Here is a 25,938-nt window from a genome sequence, read left to right as displayed (position 1 = left end):
ACACTGGGGGGAACCCATCACACCATCCTCCTAAATCCTAGCAGACAGTGTTGCCAGGACTCTGGGCTCTTGTCACATGTAGGCGAGGATGTGAAGACTTTGCTGCACGTGGGGCTGAAAATTCCACACATGGTCTCTGTATTCTGTCAGATGGTTTGCTGGACCCACAAGTAGAGTCGGCTCCAGCCGGTTTTGTTACGCAGCAAGAGCCCAAGACACTGAGGTATCAGCACACCGAGTGCTCATTGCTGACCTGACTCACTCTCCCGTCTCCATCCCTGACTATATGGCTTATTACGGCTTCTAGCTTGCAGAAATGATGCTTGCACTGGGCAGAGTTCTTCAGCCCATGTGGAACGTAGCCATGGCCTTAGCTCATACATTTTCTCCATGACTAAGCCTCCTATCATCTCTGCCTAGACAGAGCTGTGGAATGCTGGCAGAGAGTCGCGCAGTTCTCCTCTCTGGACGCAAGTGACAGAGCGCATGGGTGTGCTCCATGACAGCCACCATTTTGCCAGATACATTCAACCTAGCACTCTGAATTTAGCCTTTGTCTTTTCTATCCTGCCCTGAACATCCCTGCTCAGCTTATGCTGCGGGGCATTCAATCAATATTTCAAAGGTATTGGTATGGTCAGAAAGTGAAACTACATTCACTGGTTGTTGTTTCCTAAGTCTGCTCTGTGTACTAGACTTTACTATTGTCAGGTCTGCAGAGCCAGTGCTGCTGCAGGAGATCAAACCGTGCTCTGTTCCACTTGGTGCAATTCCTGGCTCAGAGCCAATTCCCATCTCTTGATCCATGAAGCAGGATTACTCTAGACTGCAAGCTGAGCTAGCAGTGGTGACAGAAAGGAAAATCCTGGTTTGCTTGGAGCTAGTCTAGGTTGGAAATATGGAATTTATAATACAAGATTCAAACAAGTGAAAGTAGATAGGCTATGCTATCTATCTACCTACCTACCTACCTACCTATCTTTGTTTCATTCTAGCTATGTAAAGGTAGGAGCGTGACTGTACAAAGAAGGGAGGTGAATTCTTTTGGGTGATCCAAGCTGGTACAGTTAGGAATAATGAGATGAAGCTGAGCAAAGGGAAAACATTCCTTACAATAAGGTCTAATAGTCTCCTGAGTTGGAGAAATCAATGTCCTGAGTAATTTAAAGCTAGACTGGACAGAGGCATGGGGGGCAACCCAGAACTGCCTAGAGGAGCAGCGCTTAGACAGGATGGTCCTAGTGATCTTTGCAGTTCTATACAGACTGAGCTGTCATTTTCACAGATGCTTTTCACACCACAGCTGCCTTTGAAGCCCCAACAGCTTTGTGATTCACAGTGACAGGTGTATGGTGAGCTGGGCTACATTTGAGAAGGTGGTTTGGCAGCTGTCATAAACAGATAGCTAGGGTTATGTCTCTTCACCTGTAAAGGTTCACAACAAACCTGACCAGAGACAATCAGGAGACAAGATACTTTCAAATCTGAGTGGGGAAGCTTGTGTGTGTGTTCTTTGTCTGTTGTATCTTCTGGTTCTGAGAGTGAACAACGTACCTACAGGCTCTCTAATCTTCTGTTCCAATTTTGTAAGTACAAAGGTAGAAAGGTGGTTTAGTCTTTTTAATTGTTTTTTTATTGCAATGTGTATCTGGCTGGAGAGTTTAATGTGTATTTGCTGGAAGTATTTTAAATTGTATTTCTGCTGAGGAGGCTTTTTTCTCATTTTCTATAAGCTGAAAGACCCTGTAATTTTCCATCTTGAATTTACAGTGATTATCTTTATTCTCCTTTCTTTTTTTAACTTTCTTTTTAAATACCTAATTGATTTTTTTCCTCTGGTTAAGGTGAGGTATTGATCTGTATCACCAGAGAGCTTGGTGGGAAGAGGAGAGGGGGAGGAAAGGTGAATTCCTCTTTGTTTAGATTCATGGAGCTTGAATCTGTATTGCCTCTGGTGAGGGGAAGAGGGAGGGGTGGAGGTGGAATCCCTCTGTGTTGTATTCAAGGAATTTGAAGCATGGTGATCTTCTGGTGTACCAGGGTGGGAAAGATCTGGGAGGAAGAACAGGGGGAAGGGAAAAATGTTTATTCCCTTTGTTGTAGAGACTCAAGGAATTTGGTCTTGGGTCCCCGGAAGGGTTTTGGGGGCAGAGTCCCCAGAACACTATATTTTTGGTGGTGGCATCTTATCAAATATAATGGTAATTAAGCTTAGAAAATTCATGGCTGGACCCCAATTTTTTGGACTCTAAGTCAGATTGCGGAAAGATACCATGACGCAGCTTTCATGCACTGCCAAAGCTCCTGAACCTATTAAAAACAATGTTTAACCATATTTAATTAAATAGAATCAAAATGGGACTTCAAAACCTGTCGTGGTTAAAACTTTCTTCAGTCAGCAGCAGACAGTATCCAGAGACTAAACGTAGAGAATAATCCCACTTGCCAGTGAGTTGATTTATGGCTTTCTAATTTCTGATGTGAAAATTCTTCATACATTGAGTAGATTGGTGGCTAAAATGACACACAAGCCAGGATTCTCATTTTAGCAGATAGGTTTGATCCTTTGCATTATAAAACAAGCACCTAGCATTGTGTTTGAATTACAGTTATTTACAGATGGCTAAAGGGACAGAGCAAGTAGTTAGTTCAAAACTTTCTATCTTTGAGTTTACATATGTGGTCATTACAGGCTTCTGTATATGACACTGGGGAGAGTTAACATTATTACAGGGGAGACTATTGGGGAAGTCCTTTGATTATTGCCCTTGTTTCTGGTATGAATAGCAAGCTCCGAGGAACTAAAAAATATTCCATAGTCTGTCTCCTACTGTAGGTGTCTTGCATAGCTATAGCTGCATAGGGATGGACTGCCAGCCCCATCTCCCTTCCCTGCTACGAGTGCCTCTTAGCAGGGTTCACCATGAGTGTTAGGTGCCTGTCTCAGGCACGCCCCACTCAGCCATGCTCAGCCCTCCTCCCACCCTGGTAGAAATCCGGGGGGTGGGGGTGGTACATGACCCCACGTGACCCTTCCTCCCGCCCCACATATCACCTTAGCTCCCTACTATGAGAGATACAGGTGAAGGGAAATCAGGACTCCTCCATGAACAATCATAGGCTGGCAGCCTGTGCCTTCCTCACCCACAACCGCAGTTACTGGCTTGGCAGTAGGTCCGCATTCTGCTCTGGCCTGGGCCGCGCCCACAGTGGGGAAAGCAATGGGAGAAGTAGGTGGGAAGGAGCTGTGAGGAGAGTGGGGGCAAGTTGGTGCTGGCTTGGAGTATTTCTGGAAGGCGCACGGGGAGCAGGAAAGGGGCCAGAGGCAACACACGGGGGCAGTCACGTGTCCCCCAAACCTTTAATTCAAAAGATTTCTTACAGAAATAAACGACAAGTTTTGCCATGAAGTAAAATAATGTCAAGAAAGAAAATGCTCTCCACAGCCAGAAACAATGCTAGAGCTAATTCTGGAACACAAGCTCCTGTGACAACTTGAGTGAAAAAAAGAATAACTTTGGTTCACATTTGAAAAATGTCACTAATGGAAATTCCATTAGAAAATTTTTATCTGGTTTCTACTGATTCTGCTGGCAAAAAAGTTTTGGCACAGAACAATACCTGTACTATTGGCACAGAGCAATAGTTTCATCATTGGGCTACTGGTGTCTGGCCCAGCACTAGAAACCAACACAGACCAACTGAAAGATTCAAAAACAGCTGACTGGAATTGTCATTACGGGTTTGATGCTCCAGAATCTGAAAGGACGGTGTGTCATAAGTAGATAGGTAAGGTAAGGGTTAATTTTCTTTTCCTGTAAAGGGGGAACAAAGAGAACCAAACACCTGACCAGAGGACCAATCAGAGAACTGGATTGTTTAAAGTCAGGGGCGGGAATTTGTATACTTGGAGGTCTTTGTTGTTTCTCGGCTATGGGTAAACAAGTTTTCTTCTAACTCCATCTTATCTCAAATATCCTACTAAAAGTCTGTGAGTACAAAGGAAAACAAGTAATCGGCTATGAGGAGCTTTGTGTTGTATGTACAGATGTGGATTGCCGTGTCTTTATTGTTTTCCTTGGCTGTGAGAAAACAAGCTTTGCTTCTAACTACCTCTGCTTTCAACCCTTCTCCTAAACATCTGTGAGTACAAAGGAAGCAAGTAATTCGGCTAAGAGGAGCTTTGTGTTGTATTTACATGTATGTGATTCTGGTCTATTTAAATTGGCTATTTTTTAAATCAGACTGGGTCATTCAGATTTTCTTAAGTAGGAGCTGTATAAATGTTTATGCAAGGTTATTAGTCTGTATTGTCTCTTTTTCTATATAAAGCTTTCTTTTTCAAGACTGTGGAAGATTCTTTTTCTAGTAAGGCAAAGCCAAGCTGTTGGTATCGCATCTCAATTGTCCTGAGGAATAGAACGCTTATCTCTTGGAGCAGAAAAACAGGTTTCTTGGTACGCACAAGCTAGACCAGGAGAAGCCTGGGAAGGAGGGGGAAGGGGTTATCTCTCCTGCTTCTGAGACTCCAAGGACTGGGAATCTGGGGGTCCCCAAGGAAGGGTTGGGGACACCAGAGAGAGGAAAGGGGGTCAGGCCCTTATAAAATTCTGACCTGGTGGCAGCCTATCAGATCTAAGCTGGAGATTTAGCTTAGAGGACTTCATGCTAGTACCTCATATTCGAACTCTAAGGTTCAAATCGAGGAATTTATACTATGACACAGTGTCAGAATTTGCTTTGCATTACTTTTGGCTCTATACACATGACATTCTTTGTACATAAAATGCACTATAATCGCAGAAACGCTTTTGGCCTTAATTAACTGAGAATGAATCAGCAAAGGAATGATAAGAAGATCCACCTCTTTGATTAACAAACTCCTGAGATGAACCCCATGGATACCTGGTCATGGGATTGCCAGCTGTTTGCATAGGTTTGGATGGAATTTTGTATCTGCAGCTTCCTGCCCTGAAGAAGTTAGATCCTGAGCCTAATAACTGGTTTAAAACTCACCCAGAGGAGGTGTGACAGGGCACTATTAATAGCACCCTGGTCACTGAGTTCGCTGCAGCACTGGCAAGAGTGCAAGATTAATTGAAGCCAATTAGACGCTTTCTGTTGGGGGATTATGAGCCCCTGGGTGCTGTTCACTGGGCTAACGAGGTAATTGGGAGGCTGCAAGGGGAGCTCAGGGGGTGAGCCTGGTGTGAGGAGTGAAGGTGGCATGGAAGCCTCCTCTTGCTATAATCCTGCACTGAAATCCTCACAGCGTGTAAGGAAAGAATAAATACACCCCTGGTGAAAGGGTAACAGCCAGGCATGTGTGTGTGACTGTGAGTCGACACAAACTGGCCTGGAGCTATGGTACACTGGAGGCACCCAATGACAGGAGAATGAATAGTCTCACAAATCCTCCCACCTCCAGGTTCTAACACACCCATGTGCAGGCCCTTGTGTCGCCGGTGGGTAATCGGAGTGTCACAGGAATATAGGCTCAGCTCAGTGGCCCATCAAGGCTAGTGTTTTACATCTTATAGCAACTAATAGTGAACATTTCAGAGGAAAACAAACCAGCATCTCCCAAACATGCACTAGTTATCTAGGACAAGGTTCCCTAGCATCCTAGGCAGCTGTATGTCTGCTTGGGGAGGAGTTGTTTAAGCCTGGTGGGTACTACAATTCCCAGCAACCACTAGTGCAATTTTGAATTTAGATTAGTTAAACAAGGGTTTCAAAAGGCCTGGCCTATCCTCAGAGAGTATTTTGAAAAAATTACTAAAATCTGGCTCTATGGGAATCTCCCACAGCTTTTCAGCAAGAGAGAGGAAGGCAGGTATCTCTGTGTCATTCAACATAGCGAGATATTTGGATAAAATCCATGGCCAAGATGTTTTTTCAATGGATGCCTAAAGTTAGTGTCCTAAATCGATATTTTAATTACATGATTAAAAGCCTTGACAAACAGCACATTTTCATTCTATAGGGTGAAATAATCCAGGTAACTGTCAGCCCACAAAACAAGATTCCCCACATTCTTTCTATACTTTTTATCATATGTCGGAAGAAAATCAGTGCAATTAACTTCTGCAATCTAATTGTGAAGTTGGGGCCTCATTCATTTTCTCTTCAGCATTTCCATTCAGCAGACAACTCTTGCAAGTAATTGAAGTTGGTGCTGAGTCAGGGGATGTTTCCCAGTTCCACAGTCCCCTCACAATACAGCATTTGGTTGGTGAATTAGATTGGCACTCGCACCACAAAGTCTTTGTGATCATGCACTGCACTTCTGTCCTGATGGCAGCAAGTTAATAATGCTACATAATGCAGGGGATAAAATGCTCCTTACGTGTAGCTGCCGTATTAGCCCATCCTAAAGGGCTGGCTATTAAGGTACGAAGCAAAGCTTTGATTCCATCAAAAGTGGTGAAAATATGGCCTTAAAGCATCAGTGTTTCAGGGAGGGAAAGAACTGTACTCAAATTATCAGACCACATTTTCCACTGAGTTACACCAGTGAAACTGAGAGGAGAATGTAGACCCTAGTCTGCAAAACAGGATGTCTGACAAAAAAAAGTCTTTAAAATGCTGGTTGCTTCACACTGTTGGATTGCATAGTGTGTATGTTCTGAATGACTGAGTTTCTGTATCTACTCCTTTGCTTAAATTTAGTTGCATTGGTGCAGGCTGGATCATCATTTTCATTGAGGGGGCATCTTGTTTTCACACATCACACTTCTTGGTTAGGTGCATTTTCTCTTGCTTTTTCATCTGTAAAAACCGAGGGGAAACTCTTGTGAGAACATCATCAATTCAATTCCCTCTTTACAAAAGAAATGTCTGAGGCCAGGTTAGTGGCAGCTGGGTGACGGTGAGCTTGCTTCTGCTCTATCTCACACCAGTGTAAATAAGAATCCATGACAGTCAGTGACATTACACCAGTGTAAAATGAGTATCAGTTAGATCAGAACCAGGCCCATGTGTATCTGTTTGAATACAGTACAGGCAAAGCACAGACTCTGGTGTGGCAGCTTCCCCTGCATGGCCCTGCCGAGATAGCTCAGCTCTGATCTAGTGGAAATGTCTCTAGGGCTGAGGGGGATTTTCTGTCACCGTGGTTCCATCGGGGCTGATGTACACTACAAAGGCTTTGCCAATACCATATAGCTGCACTGGCAAAGCCCCTGAGGGAGACACAGCGTGTTCCGACAAGAGGCGTTCTCTGCCATTATAGTTCATAGATTTCTACATTCCAGGGCCAGAAGGAATCATCGCTAGCATCTAATCTGACCTCCTATTTGACGCAGGCCATTAAACTTGCCCAAAATTATTTCTTTTGAACTATCTTTTAAAAAAAAAATCCAACAGTGATTTGAAAATGGCTATTGATGGAGAATCCACCATGGTGCTTGTTCCAATGGTTAGTTACTTTCACTGTTAAAAATGTACATCTTATTCCAGTCTGAATAGTTAAACCATCTCTCCGAAGAACATAAACCATCCACGCAAATGTGCCCCTTTGGTAGAATAAGCTGCGGCTACATAGCTATGCTGGTCAAACTTTACAGGGCAGACCTGGCTTCTGTCTGTAGCCTGTCGGTTCAAACTTCCAGTGATGAGTTGCAATGGGAGTGCTGGGTGGGTTGCCAGCACTGGAAGGGAACAGGACATTGCAGATGAATATAGAGGGGCAGACGCTGAGTTTCGGTAGGTTTAACATGCATGGCTAGAGCTGTGTGGTGGTTTTCAGGAGTGGTTGGGGGAGGGTGGCAGCAGTGAAATAGGAGTTTTGGGGTCCATCAGCTGAGCTGTATGGTGTCCCAGGACTGACAGTGGGTGCTTCAGATCAGGAGTTAGGTACTTGTCACAGCTGTGTGTGCTCCTGGAACATATACGCCTGGATTGCTGCAGGTCAGAACTGAGTTGTGTTTTGACAGAGCTGCAGGGAAGAAGCACATATAGCCAGTCCATGCAACGCACGACATTGGGTTCTTATCAGCTTTTCATTGTGAAGGGCACTAAAATGTAACAAAGCAATCAAATCACAGATATTGGGCTAAATTCAACCCTGGGACAATGCCACTAATTTCAGCTGAATTACACACTGGATGAACGTGACCCATGATTAGATAAAATATGAACAATGGAAATGCTTACTTTGTCTCAAAAGTGGAAGGAGAGTCCTTAATAGGTCTGCAAAATTCCCTTTGGCTGTTGCTAGGAAAATGAAGGGGGAAAGGGATTGGCATTAGAAAATGTACGAAACTATTAGATGATTTAATTTCAGAAACTATACTGCATCATTGAAAACAGATTTTAGCAGTGCTGCCTTCACCGTGTTGACCAAGACAATGAATGAGAGGCAACATCCCATTGTGAGCACAGACACAGGAAAGGACTACGTTTTGATTTTGACTGGAGTCAATCATGGGTTTTGGTGCAGCCCTCTGCATGCTTCTCTGATCACTTGCATACCAGAGGCATTGCTGTCTTGTGTGTGTTTGAAATTCTCTCTGTGGACTGGGTTTAGCACTGCTATCCAGTGCTTCACTTTAAATGCCATCTGAAATTTAGCAAGAGATTAACCCTTTGCCTGGCTTGAGACTAATGGCAAAGGGAAACATTTTCAAATATGCCTATGTTACTTAGGAGCCCTGGTCCCAATGACTTTCAGTGGGACCCAAAAATATCTACTTGGGACACTTTTAAACAATGTTTCTCTGTTAATGGAGAGGCTGGACTTTACTGGGGGCAGAATTGGACTGTTGGAGCTGGGAGTAACACCTCTCAAACATCATTATTTTGCAGGGTAGGACACATTCTATTGGATATGACTGAAAAGCACAGGTTACTTTAGTGCAGGAACAAGATACCCTTGATTGCCTGGAGGATGAGCAGGGACACTCTACTTTCCTGCTGTCTCCATTACAATTTCTCATTCTCTTTAGGGGGTGCAAGGTAAGGTCCATTGGGTGTTACAGGTTTGCATTCGTTCATTTCTATGGAATCAGTCTCCACCAAGCATCATGCAAACTTCCCATTATGTTCTTGGATGTAGCATGAAGTGTTAGGTTTCAGTCATGAGGACATATGGGCTGGAATGGACTCTACCTAGTTGGTAGCATGGAGGGGTTCAAGTGCATACAAATACTGGCTTCTAGGGGAGGGATAGCTCAGTGGTTTGAGCACTGGCCTGCTAAACACAGGATTACAAGCTCAATCCTTGAGGTGGCCATTTAGGGAACTGGGATAAAAATGTGGGGATTGGTCCTGCTTTGAGCAGGGGGTTGGACTAGATGACTTCTTGAGGTCCCTTCCAACTCTGATATTCTAAATCAAGCCAGTAAGCTGAAGAGGAGAATAAGGATGTGTCTACACTGCAAAAAGAGCTGTGTTCCTAACTCAGGTTAACATAACAGTGAAGATGCAGCAACTTTGGCTTTAATTTGGGATAGTAGCTAAAGTGCAGGCCTAAAGGGATATGTCTACACTGTAGCTGGGCACAGGCCTCCCAACCTGGGTAGGCAGACTTGTGCTAGTAATAGCAGTGTGGACATTCTGGCTCAGGCTCTCAAGCCCACCTGACCCCTGGGTGTGAGCTCGGGTGGCCAGCCCAATTCTTGCTGGAGCTACAACCTTCACATGGCTATTTTCAGCATGATTACTTGAGCCCAGCTAGTGTGAGTCTATCTGCCCAGGCTGGGAGGCTCACATTCAGCTGCTGTGTAGCCGTAACCCAGGGGAACATGGGGTTAAATTTGAGCTGCTAATCCAAGGTGACATGTTTTCACTGCTATTTTAACCTGGACAAAGAGCTTTTCTTTTGCAATGTAGACATATCCTTAAGCAGCAGCATTCCGCCCTCTTTTAAACTCATAGGATTGGTCTGCACTAGACATTTTAATCTCAAACTGTTTTGTTACCAGTTAACATGTGGTAGCTAACACATTTACAAAGGCTGGCATGGACACTCCCCACATGTTTGTTCCAGGCTACCTCCATTAAGTATGGATTAGCTGAGTTTGTGATACTAGCTCCTAGCAAGTGACTTTTTGAAACTCATCAAGTGCAGATCGAACAGGCTTTGCCCTGCTGTACCTCGCTGGCGGTGCCTGTAGTATAGAACAGCTGCAAAACAGCAGAGAACCAGAACGACGAGCACTAGAATGATGGGAATGTGCTCTTTCATGGTCTTCGGAATTTCCTGATTTTTCATGGTCTTCGGAATTTCCTGATTTTTCATGGTCTTCGGAATTTCCTGATCTGGAAAAAAAATCAGGTGTGTTAATAAGGAGCCAAAAACCTTACGGTGACAACCAAAGCAGTAGCTTGTTTAAAGCAGTAATTCACAGTAGGATGACTTGTGGGTCATATGGTACATTCGGCAGATGTTCGTGGTAACTTTTGTGATCTTGTTTTCAGCTTACTTGGAGGAAAATTTTCAAAAGTGCCTTTGTGATTTAGGAGCCTCAGTTGACTTCCAATAAAACATAAGCAGCTACAGGCTAGATCCACAAAGAGACTTAGGCACCTTGTTACCCAGTGCAATCCATGGCCCTGAGTTAGGCACCCAACTCTGTATGCAATGCTTGGTGACAGTTAGGAGCCTAAGAAAGGGATCTGCAAAAGCCAGCACGCTTAGCAAGGAGCTGCATAAGCTAGCCAATGGGAAATACTTTGGCACCAATCTCCATGTGGGATTCACAGACGTGAACCCTCTTCTGGCATCAGATGCCTAAGCTCTTTCTTGTACAAAATGTACTGCCCACACTACTTTGTACTACAAAAAAATCTAGACTAATCTAGCATGTGAAGCAGAAGCATGTGAGATATTATTCAAAAATCTCTGCTTTACCTGCATACAGCTATTCCTGGAACAATATGTTGGTGGTGCTCACTAATAATGGCATGAGAACTAGTACTCTGAGAACTTCCAGTCACCCCCTTCCAGCCAGGGAGCAAGAATTCTGCACATGACACCTGCTAACGTCACATCATCAGGAGACGATTGATTTCTGGATGAAACTCGAAGTGTTTCTGCTATATCTTATACCTGATGTTGAGGTGAAATGAAGGTAATCGGCAACTGCTTTGTGGGCACTAAGGCACTTGGTTTTGTTTCTCTTGGTGTGCACATCATACAGCACAGCGCAGCAATACTCGGAGGCAGTTAAGGTGGGTTTCTCATGGAGAGTGCTGGTAAGGCTGGTTAAGCCACCTTCTGCTTCCTCAGACACCAGGCTTGCACTGCCTGTCAGATTATTCCTGTGACCATCAAACCAATGGACCTGCCTTTGTGGATGCCCTGTAGGTGACAGGCAGGCGAGCACTCTTCCGTTCCAGGTGAGGCTAGGCTCAATTTCAGGAGCTGAAAGAAACAGTGTTGATTATGGCTTGTGCAATATTCATTGCTTTTTGAGGGTGTGATCCTGAAATCATTGGACACAGGATTGGGTCCACAACAACTGAATGATTTCTGCTATTTGCAAGCATGTAGAGTCATCTGAATGTTGCTTTCCCTAGCGATTTCCTCAATGGGTGACTAGGGGTCCTAATTAACAGCTAACCTATTGGTCACATTCAGCCTTGGTGTATGTGGGTAACTCCCCTGAAGTTCAGTCGAGGATGAATTGGCCCTACAACTGGGTAACAACAGCCCTGGCTGGATTTCTGTGGGGATGGAGCTAAAGAATCTGGTGCAAGGGTGGGTTATAACTGCACGTTGTACCATACGTATGAGTACCGCTGGGGAAAAGGGAAAGTGACAATAAAAGAAAAGTGGATTGTGGAATCACTAAAGATTCTGGAGACCGGGAGTTTATAAACACAAATGGTTTCTGCCAGGATGGTTTGGGTGTCTGTTTACACCTGATTGATTTCTTTAAACATTTTATATTGCAGGTGAACGTGTAATGCAGAGGGCTTCACAGCAGTGACTTCAGTCACACACAGTGCAGCCATGTGCTCTACAGGTTTCCCTCCCGCAGCAATTCAACAGCCCTCGGTCCTTTTCTCAGCTCCCTGTGTCTGGTCCAGTGCTGACCTATGTGACTCCTGCTGTTCTAGGCATGGCTGTCATGACCTCAGCTTTCCTGCAACCCAGACAATTGCTGCCACTTGGGAAATTTTAGATCCTGGCCCCCCTCACTCTGCTTCCTTATTCCATGGGCCCCATCCTCAGGAGCGAGGGGCTTGCTGATCAGTATGGTAGGTGCCCTTTGAAGGCCATTGCAGGAAAACTCAGTCAACCCTAGCTCCATGCCAATCTTGGTATACAAACACTTACTTTATTAGTGGCAGGTAAACTCAGGAATTAACTCATTTAGTGTGGGTCTAAAGGTGCTCGATTTCCCCTCTCGCTTACCAGAAAGTCTCATTACAGATCCCAGGTCAGACTTCCTCCACAGCTCTACCAATGCATCACAACCCTCTCTGGCACCATTTATCTATTCCTGTGCTGCTATACATGGGCTAAATAGTGGCTTTGCCCTGGGCAAAAAGCAGCATGTAGCTGCAGTGACCCAGGAGCAGACTTGGAACTCAGAGACTCACAATATGGTCTCCAGTTTCCTGAGGGCTGAAGGGAGAGAGAAGAAAGGGGGGTTAATCTATGTCAGGTCTCTACCTGGCAAAGGTTGCTTCCGCTTGCATGCTGGAGGCAGCTGCATTGGGTGATATGTTGGGGGGAAGGGCAGAACCAAGCTTCCCTGCAATGCTCACCAATGCCCACACTCTGCCTGGCCACATTCATGGGAGAGGGAGTAGTGATGGCTACCTGTCATGGCTGCTCTTCCATCCTGAACTAGTACCCATGACGTGGGTAACAGGCACAAGGAACGGTGTGCCTTAACCCTGGGTGGATACACAGTAAAGGCCACAATCCAGCCCTAAACAAGCTAACATAGTTCAAATGATTGGAACAGGGAGAAGAACACAGTTACATTCCCTATTGAGCTAGGACCTTGACACTCGGTGAGCTCACTCATTATGGAGTGCTGAGAACAAGAACAATAAACACTGAGCCTTCACCTGTCCATCAGAGGTGACCAAACAGTCACCACTCTTTTATTGCAGTTCAACCATTTAAGACAATGGGATTGTGCAGGCCCAACTCAGAGTTTGAAATGTTTTATTTATTCTGAAACCCTTTTTATCAAAAACCTCTAGTGCTGGTAATCGTCCTTTGAAAACGGATCCATGGTCTAACGAAACTTATTATTAAAATGCTCAAAAAAGTAACTGAAATCTGGAGTAGCTTTATTACAGTATCCATGATCCTCTCTGTGCCGTGAGTTTACCTGTAATCTCAAGGTTGATACATCCATTGCCTTCCCCACTGTCAGAATAAAGATGCCATTTATAACCTCCTTGATCAGTTGCTTTAACTTCCTGTATGTGCACTTTCGAAACGTTGTCTTGTAGCTCCAACCGAATTCTTCCCTTTTCACTGGAATAGTTTCCTTTCCACGTGTTAATAATAGTTTCTAAGGATGAGTTCTGTTTATTACACCTTTCACAGCGCTTAACTACTATGTTTGTAATTTTCATGTTGCCAGTGCATGAAATTACTGCCGTTTTTTTATATTCTGTCTTGACAGCATTGCAGTTGAAGGTTGCAAATGCTGAGGGGGAAAAAGAACACAAATAAATTATTACTCAAGCAAAAATCATTACGTGAAAAACTAGTGTTTGGTTGCTAAAATATAGAATAGATTGTATCCGTCAGAGACCATTTGGCCATATTCTGTCCCAAGTTATATCTGTGCAACCCTACATAAGCAAATACATGTAACTGAGCACAGAATTTGAATTTGGGCTAAACTAATCTCTAGTGTAATTCCAATGATGTTTGTGGAATTACACCTGGGGTGAATGTGCCCTAAGATGACAGGCAACTGATGACCAGCAGTTAAGTTTACTTTACCCAAAGAGCATTTCCAGTAGAGGGAGTAGCACTGTTACCATATTAGCACATCTTAGGCTCAGCCTTAGTCTGGGATCCTGAGGCTCTGTAGACAGGGATGCTACCATGAGAGCCAAAGTGGAGCTTCCTTACTGGCTGAGCTGGTGAGAGCAGTGACCAGCCTGTCTGAGCTGCGTGTCACTCTGCAGAGCTTACAGGAGACAAATGGGATATAATGATTGCTCTAAAACCGATCTGCAGGCTGATTCCAAACCATGCTGACTGTGGTGGGAGTGGAGCTAGAGGGAAGAGGTGATGCTGTCGTTTGCAGTATCCCTTTAGACTAGTCAGGCCAGCTCCAGCTTTTTTGCTGCCCCAAGCGGCAAACCAAGAAAAAAAATGATAAAGCCGACCAGCGGCACTTTGGTGGCAGCTCAATTGTGCCTCTTCATTCTTCTGTGGCAATTCGGCGGCGGGTCCTTCGCTCCCTCTCTTGCTCTTCAGTGGCACTTCGGTGGCAGTTCAAAGGGGAAGAGAGGGACTGAGTGACCCGCCGCCGAATTGCCGCCAAAGACCCGGACATGCTGCCCCTTTCCATTGGCTGCCCCAAGCACCTGCTTCCTTAGCTGGTACCTGGAGATGGCATAGTCTATGAGTACTGTAATGTCTCTTCTTGCCAAGTTGCTAGTCCCTCTCTGCAGAAGGCTCTAGCTTCAGTTCTTTCTAAGTAGCCTAACTCTGTTTCCTCCTTGCCTTCACCCCATCTCATTGGGTTGCTGGTTTTAATTGTTAACAGATCAGCTTTCTCGTTGGAGCACAAAAAACATATTATTGTATGATGAGAGGCAAACACACAGGGCCAGCTCCGGGGGTTTTGCCGCCCCAAGCGGCAGGGAAAAAGAAAAAAAAAAGCCGTGATCGCTATCGGCGGCAGCTCTGCCGTGCCGTGCTGCGCCCCCTTCTTCTTCGGCAGCAAATCGGTGACAGGTCCTTCCCTCTGAGAGGGACCGAGGGACCCGCTGCCGAATTGCCCCTGAAGAGCCCAACATGCTGCCCCTTCCCCTTGGCTGCCCCAAGTACCTGCTTGTTGAGCTGGTGCCTGGAGCTGGCCCTGCAAACACAGTAAAATCAGATGACTTACTGCTGTTGGAGGCACTAGAGAAAATGGACAGGAACAAGAGGCAGACAGCTGTTTTCTGGAGGGAGCCCATCAAGTGTCCCAGGTGGGTGAGATCCTGAGGTGAAAGATGCTGCAGACCTCCAGCGTTTTGGTATTATTCTATCAGAGCAGAAGAGGTGACATCAATTTCCTGGGTATAAACTTAATTTACAGCCTTTAGAATTCCCAGCCCCTTCTCATCGTGTTTTTTAATCTCCTTTTCACCAGCAACAAAACAACCCCTCACCACAGGCCTTTTGCTGAAAGAAGAACCCATTGTACAACACAGCAAATGCCTTTGGATGATGACCGGGCAACAATGGGTGACAGCTCAATCTAGTCAAGGAAGGGGGTTGGCAGTGGGGACACTTGGGTTCTGTTGCTGATTCTGACACGGTGTGACCCTGGCTTAGACTGACCCTGGTGACCACTCCCAAAGCCCACCCTGGCCTCATGTCTTGGGCACAAAGGAATGCAAGCAAGAGCATGGAAATGGTGATTTTCAAAAGTGGACATGTCAGCAAAACCTGAATGGAATATCCTGGTGCAGGGGAGGGAAGGCCCTTCTCCATTCTGAGGGGTTTCCCTCTCCCTACATATGAAAGGCCTACTGCAAACAAGGGAGGCATGGGAGCTTCTCAAAAAACCAGTCATGAGAATCATTTATACCAGAAAGTGTTAGGCATCCGAAATGTAGGGATTGCTACCGACCCTATCATGCTAAAACCAAGAGGAATGTAGCTTCAGATCTGCTGTGGATTAACCACTTCTAAAGATGAGCTGGTAATTGTCTCTATGGCCCCAGCAACCTTTGGTGTCTGTGCTGGAGTGGTGGCAAGGGTGCAGTTCAGTCATGGTGCAGGTGCCTGCCATGTGGACATCTGTCCTGCAGGAATTTGGCCTGAGAATCAATACTAAATTGCTGAGCAGTTTTCAGACTCTAATAACTTCCCTGCACTGCTACCATGGCTGAGATTTGAACCAGTGACTCAGGTACTAAGCTGCTGGATCCTCCATCACTATTCTGAGACCCGTCAAGCTCTCAGAAAATAAGAAACATAAGTCGTATTTATTCTTCATCTGAATTTGGTGATGCTAAATAATGAAATTCCTCAAAAAGAACAGGAGTACTTGTGACACCTTAGAGACTAACAAATTTATTTGAGCATAAGCTTTCGTGGGCTACTGCCCACTTCATCGGATGCATAGAATGGAACACATAGTGAGGAGATAGATATATACACATACAGAGAACATGAAAAGGTGAGAGTTGTCCTGCCAACTCTAAGAGGCTAATTAATTAGGATAAAAAACTTTTGTAGTGATAATCAAAATAGGCTAAGTTTTTTCTCCTAATTAATTAGCCTCTTAGAGTTGGCAGGACAACTCCCACCTTTTCATGTACTCTGTATGTGTATATCTATCTCCTCACTATATGTTCCATTCTATGCATCCGATGAAGTGGGCTGTAGCCCACGAAAGCTTATGGTCAGATAAATTTGTTAGTCTGTAAGGTGCCACAAATACTCCTGTTCTTTTTGCCAATACAGACTAACACAGCTGCTACTCTGAAAAATAAAATTCCTGTACTTTTCTTCTTAAACCACCAGAGGGCACACTGTGTTCAGTTAACAAGTGACAATGCACAAAATTTATCTTGTTTCACTTCTAGTCTTTGCAAGTTTCAGTTGCCCTATCCTTCCATCTCAGGCTACTAGCACCTCCTAAGGAAGTTCCTCTCTGTTTCACAGTATTTAAGTATATGGAGGATGCTGTACATTAATAAATGTCATTATTTAGAGGGCTGCTGTTAACTTGAAAACAATCTTACTTTTCTCTGAAAAATTTGGACTTACTATTCTTACAAGGTTATTATCACTGAACAAAGTTAAAAAATATTTTTCTCTATGTTTTCGGTGTATTTATTTTGTACATAATCAATGTAACCGTTTCCCCTAAACAGTCCATTGGCCATGATCATGTAAAAAATTAGGCAGATGCGTAACTTCACTGAGCTCAGTTAAGGAATTACTCATAATGATCCTTACAAGCATCAACCAGGGAACAGAAATGTCCTTATAATGTCTTTAAAGGAATTTAAGCAAATATTTCTGGACATACTGTTTCAAAGGTGGGCTAGCAGAAGCTAGTCAAATTAGAGTCAAATTAAAAAAAATCAAGTTGGCTGATGTCAAACCCCAATGAACAGTGCAATTAAATCCAATGGAAATTAACAATTCTTTGTGTGTGAAATCTTACCGTCTGGGTACACTCTGCATTTTTTTTTCAATTCTACAGTACTTATCTGTCTTTTTGTTACTCACAGGTTTGCCAGAATGATTAGCCTATGGGAGAGGCCTCTTAGTTTGGCCTGAAAAAAGCTATAATTTTAGAGGCATTCAAAGGTGTCTGGAAATTGTGGTTCATTTCAGTTTACATGTGCCGGATTTACAAAAATGAAAAAAATGGCCAAGGCTCTCTATGTCAAGTTTTGTTGCAAGGAAATTATCACCGGTCTGACAGAAACCCTCTGAACAGGGAAGCTTACAGCAAAAACACCAACTAATAATTAACTAGAGAACCCAGCCTAGAGGTAGGAGAGAGGAGCAAAGGTGGGTGATCCTAGGACCTGTTCCTGTAAACCCTTAAACCCAGGACTTGTAACTTCACCCATTGCCTTCAATAGGACTACTCCCATAAGTGAGGTTGCTTAAGTGTTTTGCAGGATACTGGGCCTTGAGATTAGTTGTCTCCTTCATGACCTATGTACATACTTCTTTTTGTTTATCTGGGGCTCTTGTGTAATCTTTATCTTTGTTTTCAGTCTGTAACTGTACAACTACCCTTATTTAAGGCTGTGTTTTCTCTGCTATTCTCCAGCACTGTACTGGAGAATTTGTACCTTGAATCTGCCTCTTTCTTACCTTTGGCTACTTCTTGCTCTTATTTTTAATTCTGCATAGGTCTGTACATTGCTCATTCTTTCCTGCATGGCTCATACTCTTCAGTATAGATTCTTATCTCTGGAAACACTTTCAATATCCTCTCTGTCACGTTGATGAAAGTCGTGGATTTGAATGTAGCGCTCAGGAAAGGGTTCCGTTAAGACTGAGCCAGACTTAGCGTATGGAGCTGATGCTGGGCAAACTTCTCCCACAGGCTCCATTAACACACCTCAATCCCATCGTGCAACATCTACGTATTCTGCCACTAAATCTGCACACAGCTTTGCCAGTGCTCCTCAGCCCTGACCTGCAGCACAGCTGTTCCGTTCCTAGGCCCACACACAGCTCTGCCAAACATCTCAACACTGATCTGCAGCACCAGCTTTTTTGCCTACACACAGCAGTGCAAAGTACCTTCATTCTGAAGGAAACCAGAGACAAAGGTGTTCCTGCAACATTGAACTAATGAGAAATTGTGCATGGATTTTCACAGACCAACATTTACCAATTTCTCCCAGCTCTGATGTTGATCTGTGAGCCGTATACCACCCTGTACAGATGTTGTGGCCTGTTCTGTATATTCTGTGTGGATTTCACAAAATGTGTATGAAATATTTGGACAGCTCTACAAGGTTTTCACATGGGGCGTTTTATTCAGACCAGTAGAATCAGGCACATGCTTAACTAAACTTTTCATTAATGCCAAGATCTACTTGTCCTTGAAATAGATACCTCAATAAAAATGGTGAGGAGGGAACCAGGAATATGAATTAATAAGTCCTGCAGCTGCCTTGAAGGGGCCATCACTAGAACGGTACAATCAGGGAGTGACACGACACACTCGGCCCCCAGTGTTTGCACCGTCCTATGCCTTGAAGTGACCTCATTTTCCATCCAGCCCTTAAGGTAACATATTGTACAATACCAGATACCTACAAATAAAATGATTAGACCATGACATAAATCAGAGCAGTCAGCTAGAATCGCCAATAGTTGTTAGGGGAAATCATTTCACTAGACTGAACTTTCTGCTCCATCAGTGTCAGTGAAGTGTGACATTTAACTTTGCCTTTAGCCTTATCAGCTGTGCCAGTGTTCTTCAGGTTGGGTCTGTTCCCAGGTGCAGAACTTAGCCACCCTTACAACCTGTCCTGGGATGAGCACTTCCTCGCGGTCCTTAGCTTCTGTTGATGTCAATGAGAATTGAGGCTGCTCAGGACTAGGCTGTTCATAGCTAGGGTCTGATTTTCCCACCTTTACCCCAGTGCAAGCTTGGAGGAACTCTGTGAAGTCAATGGACGTAACACCCGTGTCTAACTGATGAAGGTAAAGGGAAGATTAGGGCCCCATAATTTATTTCATGGCACTTTGCTCTCCAAGGGAAACAGAAAAGTTTATCATTTGCCAGCCCAGGCCCCACAGATCTCAGCTGCACTCCAGACTCAAGGCACCTCTGACCACTGGCAGAGGTCTGAGAACAAGGCTGAGCTTCAGATTGTTTTTCACTGTCTAAGAAGCAGTTTGCACGTCTCTACTCAACTGGCCTGATTCTGTGAGATCAGGGCTGAGTACCGCCGGCTGACAGTGACACCTATGACAGTTGAGGGTGAGGAGCTGAGAGATAGATGGAGACATAAGTCACCTTTGAATTTTTCACTGAGGTCACAAGGAGGTTTGGCTACTAAATCCATGGGTGGAATTTGCCCCGGTGTATGTGGATGCAACTTACATCAACTTCAGGGGGCGCTGCACCTGCTTATGCCAGGATGAATTTAGGGCTACAACTAACGCTGAAGTCAGTAGTGTCATACGTAAATCGGTGTAGCTCTGACTTCAGTGTCATGATGCCAATTTAAACCCGATGAGGAACTGATCCTAGATGTTTAATCATATCTCCGGAGGCTCCAGAGGTGAAGCTATTCCAGCAAAAGTCAACGGGACATTAACAAGATGCTCTGTACTTTTTGTGTCCATTGGTCAATAAAAATGGATTTTTTAAAAAAAGATAAGCCATAGTCACTAACATGGGACCTTTTAATGTATGGTAGAGAATTAAAAACTGCCATGCAGGGGACTGGAGAACAGCTCCTACCTGTATATGGCTAAAAGATGTTAATACAGAGATAGATGCATATCATTAAGGATCATTGATATTAAGGGTGGTTATTATTCAATGCAAACTTTTGTAATTTGAATAAAGACACATGTAAGGCCTCACCTACACTGTAAAAAGCCACTGGTTGGTGATTCCACTATGGTTGCTGCCTGACACTGTTAGCAACATGGTTCAGGCTTGCAGTATAGGGAAAGGGGAAAAACGTGATGCAGGAAACTACAGGCTTATTAATTTGACCTCAGTTATATGCCAGGTCTTGGAACAAATTGTGAAAGAGAAAGTAGTTAAGGACAAAGAGGTAAACATCAATTTGGATAAAATGCAACATGGTTTTATAAAAAGTAGATCGTGCCAGACCAACCTGATCTCCGTCTCTGAGAACGTAACTGACTTTTTAGACAAAGGAAATGGAGTAGATCTAATCTACCTGGATTTTAGGAAGGCACTGATTTTAGGAAGGCACAGTTTCCACATGGGAAATTATTAGCAAAATTGGAAAAGATGGGATTGATGTGAGAACTGAAAGGTGGATAAGGGACTGATAAAAGGAAAGACTACAGTGGGTCATTCTGAAAGGTGAACTGTCAGGCTGGAGGGAGGTTACTAGTCGAGTCCCTCAAGGATCGGTTTTGGGACCGATCTTATTTAACCTTTTTATTACTGACCTTGGCACATTAAGAGAGGTATTTCCAATAGAAACAGGGAAGTGTTACTACAGTTATACAAGGCACCTCTGAGAACTCATCTGGAATACTGTGTGCAATTCTGGGCTCCCATGTTTAAGAAAGATGAATTCAGACTGGAACAGGTGCCAAGAAGGGCTACTAGGATGATCTGAGAAATGGAGAACCTACCTTATGAGAGGAGACTCAAAGAGCTTGGCTTGTTTAGCCTAACCAAAAGAAGGCTGAGGGGAGATATGACTGCGCTCTGTAAATACATCAGAAGGATAAATACCAGGGAGAGAGAGGAGTTATTTAAGTTAAGAATCAACGAGGACACAAAAACAAATAGATATAAACTGGCCATCAACAAGTTTAGCCTTGAAATTAGAGGAAGGTTTCTAACCATCAGAGGAGTGAAGTTCTGGAGCAGCCTTCCAAGGGGAACAGTGGGGGGCAAAAAATCTAACTGGCTTCAAGACTGAGCTTGATAAGTTAATGGAGGGGATGGTATGGTGAGGGATGGGGAGGGCTCTGAGTTGCTACAGAGAATTCTTTCCCAGGTATCTGCCTGACATGCTCAGGATCTAACTGATCTCCAGATATGGGGTAACGAAGGAATTTTCCCTGAGGTCAGATTGGCAGAAACCCTAGGGGGGGGTTCATTATCCTCTGCAGCATGGGGCACAGGTCGCTTGCAGGTTTAAACTAGTGTAAATGCTGGATTCTCTGTAACTTAAAGTCTTTAAACCATGATTTGAGGACTTCATTAACTCAGTCAGAGGTTAAGGGTCTATTACAGGAGTGGGGGTGGGGGAGGTGGAGGGAAAGATTTTGTGGGCTGCAATGTGCAGGTCAGGCTAGAAGATCATGATGGTCCCTTCTGAGCTTAAAGTCTATGAGTAAGAGTTCCTCCTGCATGAACTGAATTCCTAAATCCCGTGAATCCTTTTACTTTGCCACAGCATGATTTGCTTAGCCAAAGCGTGTCCTGTTTTTTTAAAATTGACTAAAACCTTTCAGTGTAATGGGACTGATAAGTGAGATATCTCATATTTTGTATGATGTCCCTCGCTCAGCCACACACACATTTCTTGTGTCTCCAGACTTGGGCTGGAAAACTTGGGAGGGTTTTTCTGATAAGCCTCTCTTCTGCTGAGGCTACTTATACCCTGGGCTAAATTCAACCCTGGGGTAGCTCCTCTGAAATTAATGTGATGGGTCTGGCCCCCTGTGAACTGCCTTTTGCAGAAGCACAAGAGCAAATATCAGAAATGAGAGGTGGGAAAGGGGGGAATTAACCAAAGAAGGAAAGGAGTTTGGGAGATAACAAATCAGACTCTCTGGCCCTAACTAGAAAGCTTGGAGCTCAGATAGCAAAGGGTTATGAGTGCATGAATTTCATACATCAGCTGCAACCTTTTCGTGTCTCTCGCTTTCCCCTGGTTTGGCTTTGTTTCTTGCATTTCATTTGCTATACACAAGCCCTATGTTTATTAAGACAGAAATAAACAGATTAACCTAGTGGCCCAGAGCTCCGTCTTTTCATACAGGGAAGATACAATGTTGATACAATGTTAATAAAGGGTCACATTCTGCAACCCCTACTCTGGCAAAGCACTCAGTGAAGTCAGGGGGAATTTTCTTGAGTGAACACTTAGGACTGTAGGGTTTGGCTCAGTAAAAATAAAACTCAGGATTTGAAACTGCTTCCCAGATATTATACAGATAATTCTCATAGCCCAGTTGTGAAGTAGGGTTTGAAATACCCTGTTCTACAGACAGATAAACTGAGGCACAAAGAGACTTGCTCAGGATCACAAGGTGATTCTATGGCAAAGGGAACAATACAAAGCAGAGGTGAAATAATGGTTCCTATTGAAATTAATAGCAAAATTCCCATTGGCATCCACGTAGCCAGGATTTCAGCTAAAGAGTCCCAATCTTACGCTGCTACTCTGATGACTAAACCCCACTTCCTCCCACCTTAAATCATGGAGGCTTGCATGAACAAGGCCGGGGAACCAGTTCTAAATACTGTGAGTGACAAGCAGAGGGATAAATTCATTCCTGGTGTAACCCTCTGATGTCAACAGTTACATCAGTGACTAATTTGTGTCCATCTGTACAAAGGGGCATGGAGGACAAGACGTCCACTCAATGTGCAGCGACAGGCTAAAAAGAAAATAGAATGTTGGGAATCATTAATAAAGGGATGGATAATATGACAGAAAATATCATGTTACCTCTATATAAATCCATGGTACGCCCACACCTTGAATACTGCATGCAGATTGTGGTCGCCCCATCTCAAAGATATATTGGAATTGGAAAAGGTACAGAAAAGGGCAACAAAAATGATTAGGGGTATGGAACAGCTTCCATATGAAGAGAGATTAATAAGATTGGGACTTTTCAGCTTGGAAAAGAGACGACTAAGGGAGAATATGGTAAAGGTCTATAAAATCATGACAGGTATGGAGTAAGTAAAAAAGGAAGTGTTATTTACTCCTTCTCATGACACAAGAACTAAGGGTCACCAAATGAAATTAGTAGGCAGCAGGTTTAAAACAAAAAAAAGAAAGAGCATAGTCGACCTGTGGAACTCCTTGCCAGAGGATGTTGTGAAGGCCAAGGCACTAACAGGGTTCAAAAAAGAACTAGATAAGTTCATGGAAGATAGGTCCATCAATGGCTATTAGGCAGGGATGGTGTCCCTAGCCTTTGTTTGCCAGAAGCTGGGAATGGGCGACAGGGGATGGATCACTTGATGATTATCTATTCTGTTCATAATCTCTGAAGCACCTGACATTGGTCACTGTTGGAAGACAGGATACTGGGCTAGATGGACCATTGGTCTGACCCAGTATAGCCGTTCTTATGTCCTTATGACAAAGGGTGATGGTGTTTAGGAGGGTGATAGGCAATTAACAGGCTCCAGATCCCCCCTACACTAGGTAAATGCACCTGCATTTCACAACCCCCACTGCACATGCACACCAGGTGTTCATCCCATGACCTTTTTGGTGTCTGCTACAACAAATGGATAGGTGATGTGGATCTGGAGATCTCTGCTTTCCTGGGGGTTGACAGAGATCCCAGCAGATCATCAGTTAAATAAGGAGGCTGCTATCAGCGTTTTAAAAGGTAACTTGCTCCAAATTTCAGACCCCCTTCGGCAGTGGCAGAATCGGACTTGTTGAAGAATTCAGGGATTGTTGAATTCCTCATACTCCAGTCTAAGTATCTGCTAGCTGTGAGACTCAATCCATAAACACCGTAAGACAAATGGAAAACACTAAACAAAATGTGAGCTATTGAAGACAACAAGGAAATTGAGCCAACAAAAAATAACCAGACCCAGAAAAGCCTTCCTTGAATTGTCATGCCGAGCCTGCAACTTCGTTCTGGCAATCCTAGCTGGGTTTATATTCACTTTAAGGGTCATTCCTGCTGAGTTACATCTGAAATTAATTGGGACCCATTAACTCAACTGGGGAAAACACTTTTCCCTGTCAATCACTCTACAAAATAAGCGCTACCACTCTAAAAGGAAACGTGCAAGATGATGAGAAAGGACAACACACAACATATCTCTGAGACAAACAAAACAGCGAAATCAGCAATTAACTGGGGTGACGGGATTCTGTGGGGAAGCTGTATTAGACTCCGTGGAAAAGAATGCAAAATAAGCTGAATATTCTAAAGCACATTTGCTCAAACCACTGGCTATTACTCAAGAGTTGTTTACTGCTTGCAGCCTTTAAAGCGATTTTAAATGAAAAGAGATGAGGCTGCGTGGAAAGTTAATTTCAAGTCAATACATCCCTGCAAACGAGATTGTTACTGGTTTGCTTCCAGCCCTGCTGCAGTCACAACAGATCGCCTTGGAATTTAGCAGTAGGTACACTGGCAGTATAAATCCATGCTGTGATGTAATGCTCAGTGCCTGGTACTTCTCAAAATCAAGAGTTGCAAGAATTTTAATTGTAAAGTTATGGCAAACTATTTAAAACCATTCCTTTGCAAAACATCTACAAAATAGCCACTTTGGGAAAAGAGGTCATCCCCTTTCCAAAATCACCACTAACAGGATATGACAAATAACATCTTCAGGGACACTCACCTGAAGATTAAAATTCTGGATGTGTTATAGTGATTTAGGACCTGACTGTCCATGCTTTGCCCCTTGTATGGTTATTCACACCTGTGTAAAGTGGCTGTAAAATGGGACCATTTTGATAGGGTAAAATTTTTTCACCCACTTTGCACAAGTATAAATGATGCGAAGACAGGAGAGAATTATTCAAAAGTTTTGCTGAACAGCACTCAAATGCAGAACATTTGTAGCACACCTATTTCACGGGTTGCGTCTTTGCCGCAAAACAAGGTGGTGTGTTTTTAAATGATTAGCAATCTCAATATAAACACCTACTGCAGACTATAATTTTTACCTTCATGTAGCTAGTTGAAATAAATCTCAGGTCACGGGTGTTTGACCTCAACTAATTACAAAGAGGTAAAACTACAGTGTCTTGCATGTTGATTTAGCTATCACAAAGTAGAAAGCAACAAACAAATATTTTGCAATGAATACGTAGCCTTAGTCTCATTTTATGGCAGGCAAAAGCAATCTCTGTGGGTTTAAAACATTTGGGAAAATTCTCAAGGTTGCAGAGAATTGTTTGCACATCCTAAGCAACTTGCATAGAACACAAGCAACAGGGAACTTCCTTATACAGCATATGTTCTAAAAGAGTGAGTTGCTCAGCTGATAACGTAGATTTTCAATACAAATTCCTGACTCTTTAAATTGGAAACCAGCAAGCCTTGTAATGGAAAAAACACAATCTGGCTGTCACCTGTTCAGACCTAGGAAAAGAATAACCTAGTACAGTACCTGAAAGCTGACAAGCATCCAAAATAAGTTTTCGATCCCTGACCACTTCGTTCCCTAGTAAACTCACTTCCAGCAGCTGGGAATCTTGCAAGAGAAGGATTTCAGCTGTAAGCTATTAACTTTCCCACTCCAGTTTATTCTGCAGATGCTTCAGCCCATGGGATTGTTTTCATAGTCTGGCAGATGAGGAGAAGTTGGGATTTTCCTGCTTCGTGTTGTTTATCTTTGAGCTCGGGTATGAAATGAAAGCACT

The 25,938-nt window shown here is 43.8% G+C and overlaps 1 protein-coding gene across 3 annotated transcripts; it reads right to left on the bottom strand.

Annotated features, from left to right (window-relative positions):
- Positions 1-25,938, bottom strand: LOC116832208 (uncharacterized). 3 transcript variants are annotated; one of them, XR_012656925.1, is made up of 8 exons: positions 25,686-25,927; positions 15,045-15,182; positions 13,299-13,622; positions 11,054-11,368; positions 10,099-10,263; positions 8,158-8,217; positions 6,152-6,771; positions 1-261 (listed from the first exon to the last, which is right to left on the bottom strand). XR_012656925.1 is itself a non-coding variant. In XM_075071764.1 (7 exons), exons 2-7 carry the CDS (start codon positions 15,112-15,114, stop codon positions 6,731-6,733), a joined length of 975 nt encoding a protein of 324 aa, XP_074927865.1. In that variant the 5' UTR covers positions 15,115-15,182; positions 25,753-25,938; the 3' UTR covers positions 5,916-6,730. The 3 variants fall into 3 exon arrangements, 2 of the variants coding, with proteins under 2 accessions (XP_074927865.1, XP_032648672.1); XM_075071764.1 differs by lacking the exon at positions 1-261 and having other exon boundaries at positions 5,916-6,771; positions 25,753-25,938; XM_032792781.2 differs by lacking the exon at positions 1-261 and having other exon boundaries at positions 5,916-6,771.

The sequence above is a fragment of the Chelonoidis abingdonii genome, chromosome 13 (assembly GCF_003597395.2).
Source record: "Chelonoidis abingdonii isolate Lonesome George chromosome 13, CheloAbing_2.0, whole genome shotgun sequence".
Classification (NCBI taxonomy): domain Eukaryota; kingdom Metazoa; phylum Chordata; order Testudines; family Testudinidae; genus Chelonoidis; species Chelonoidis abingdonii.
Note: the sequence above shows the minus strand (reverse complement) of the source record. Positions and strands in the feature narration are given on the sequence as shown.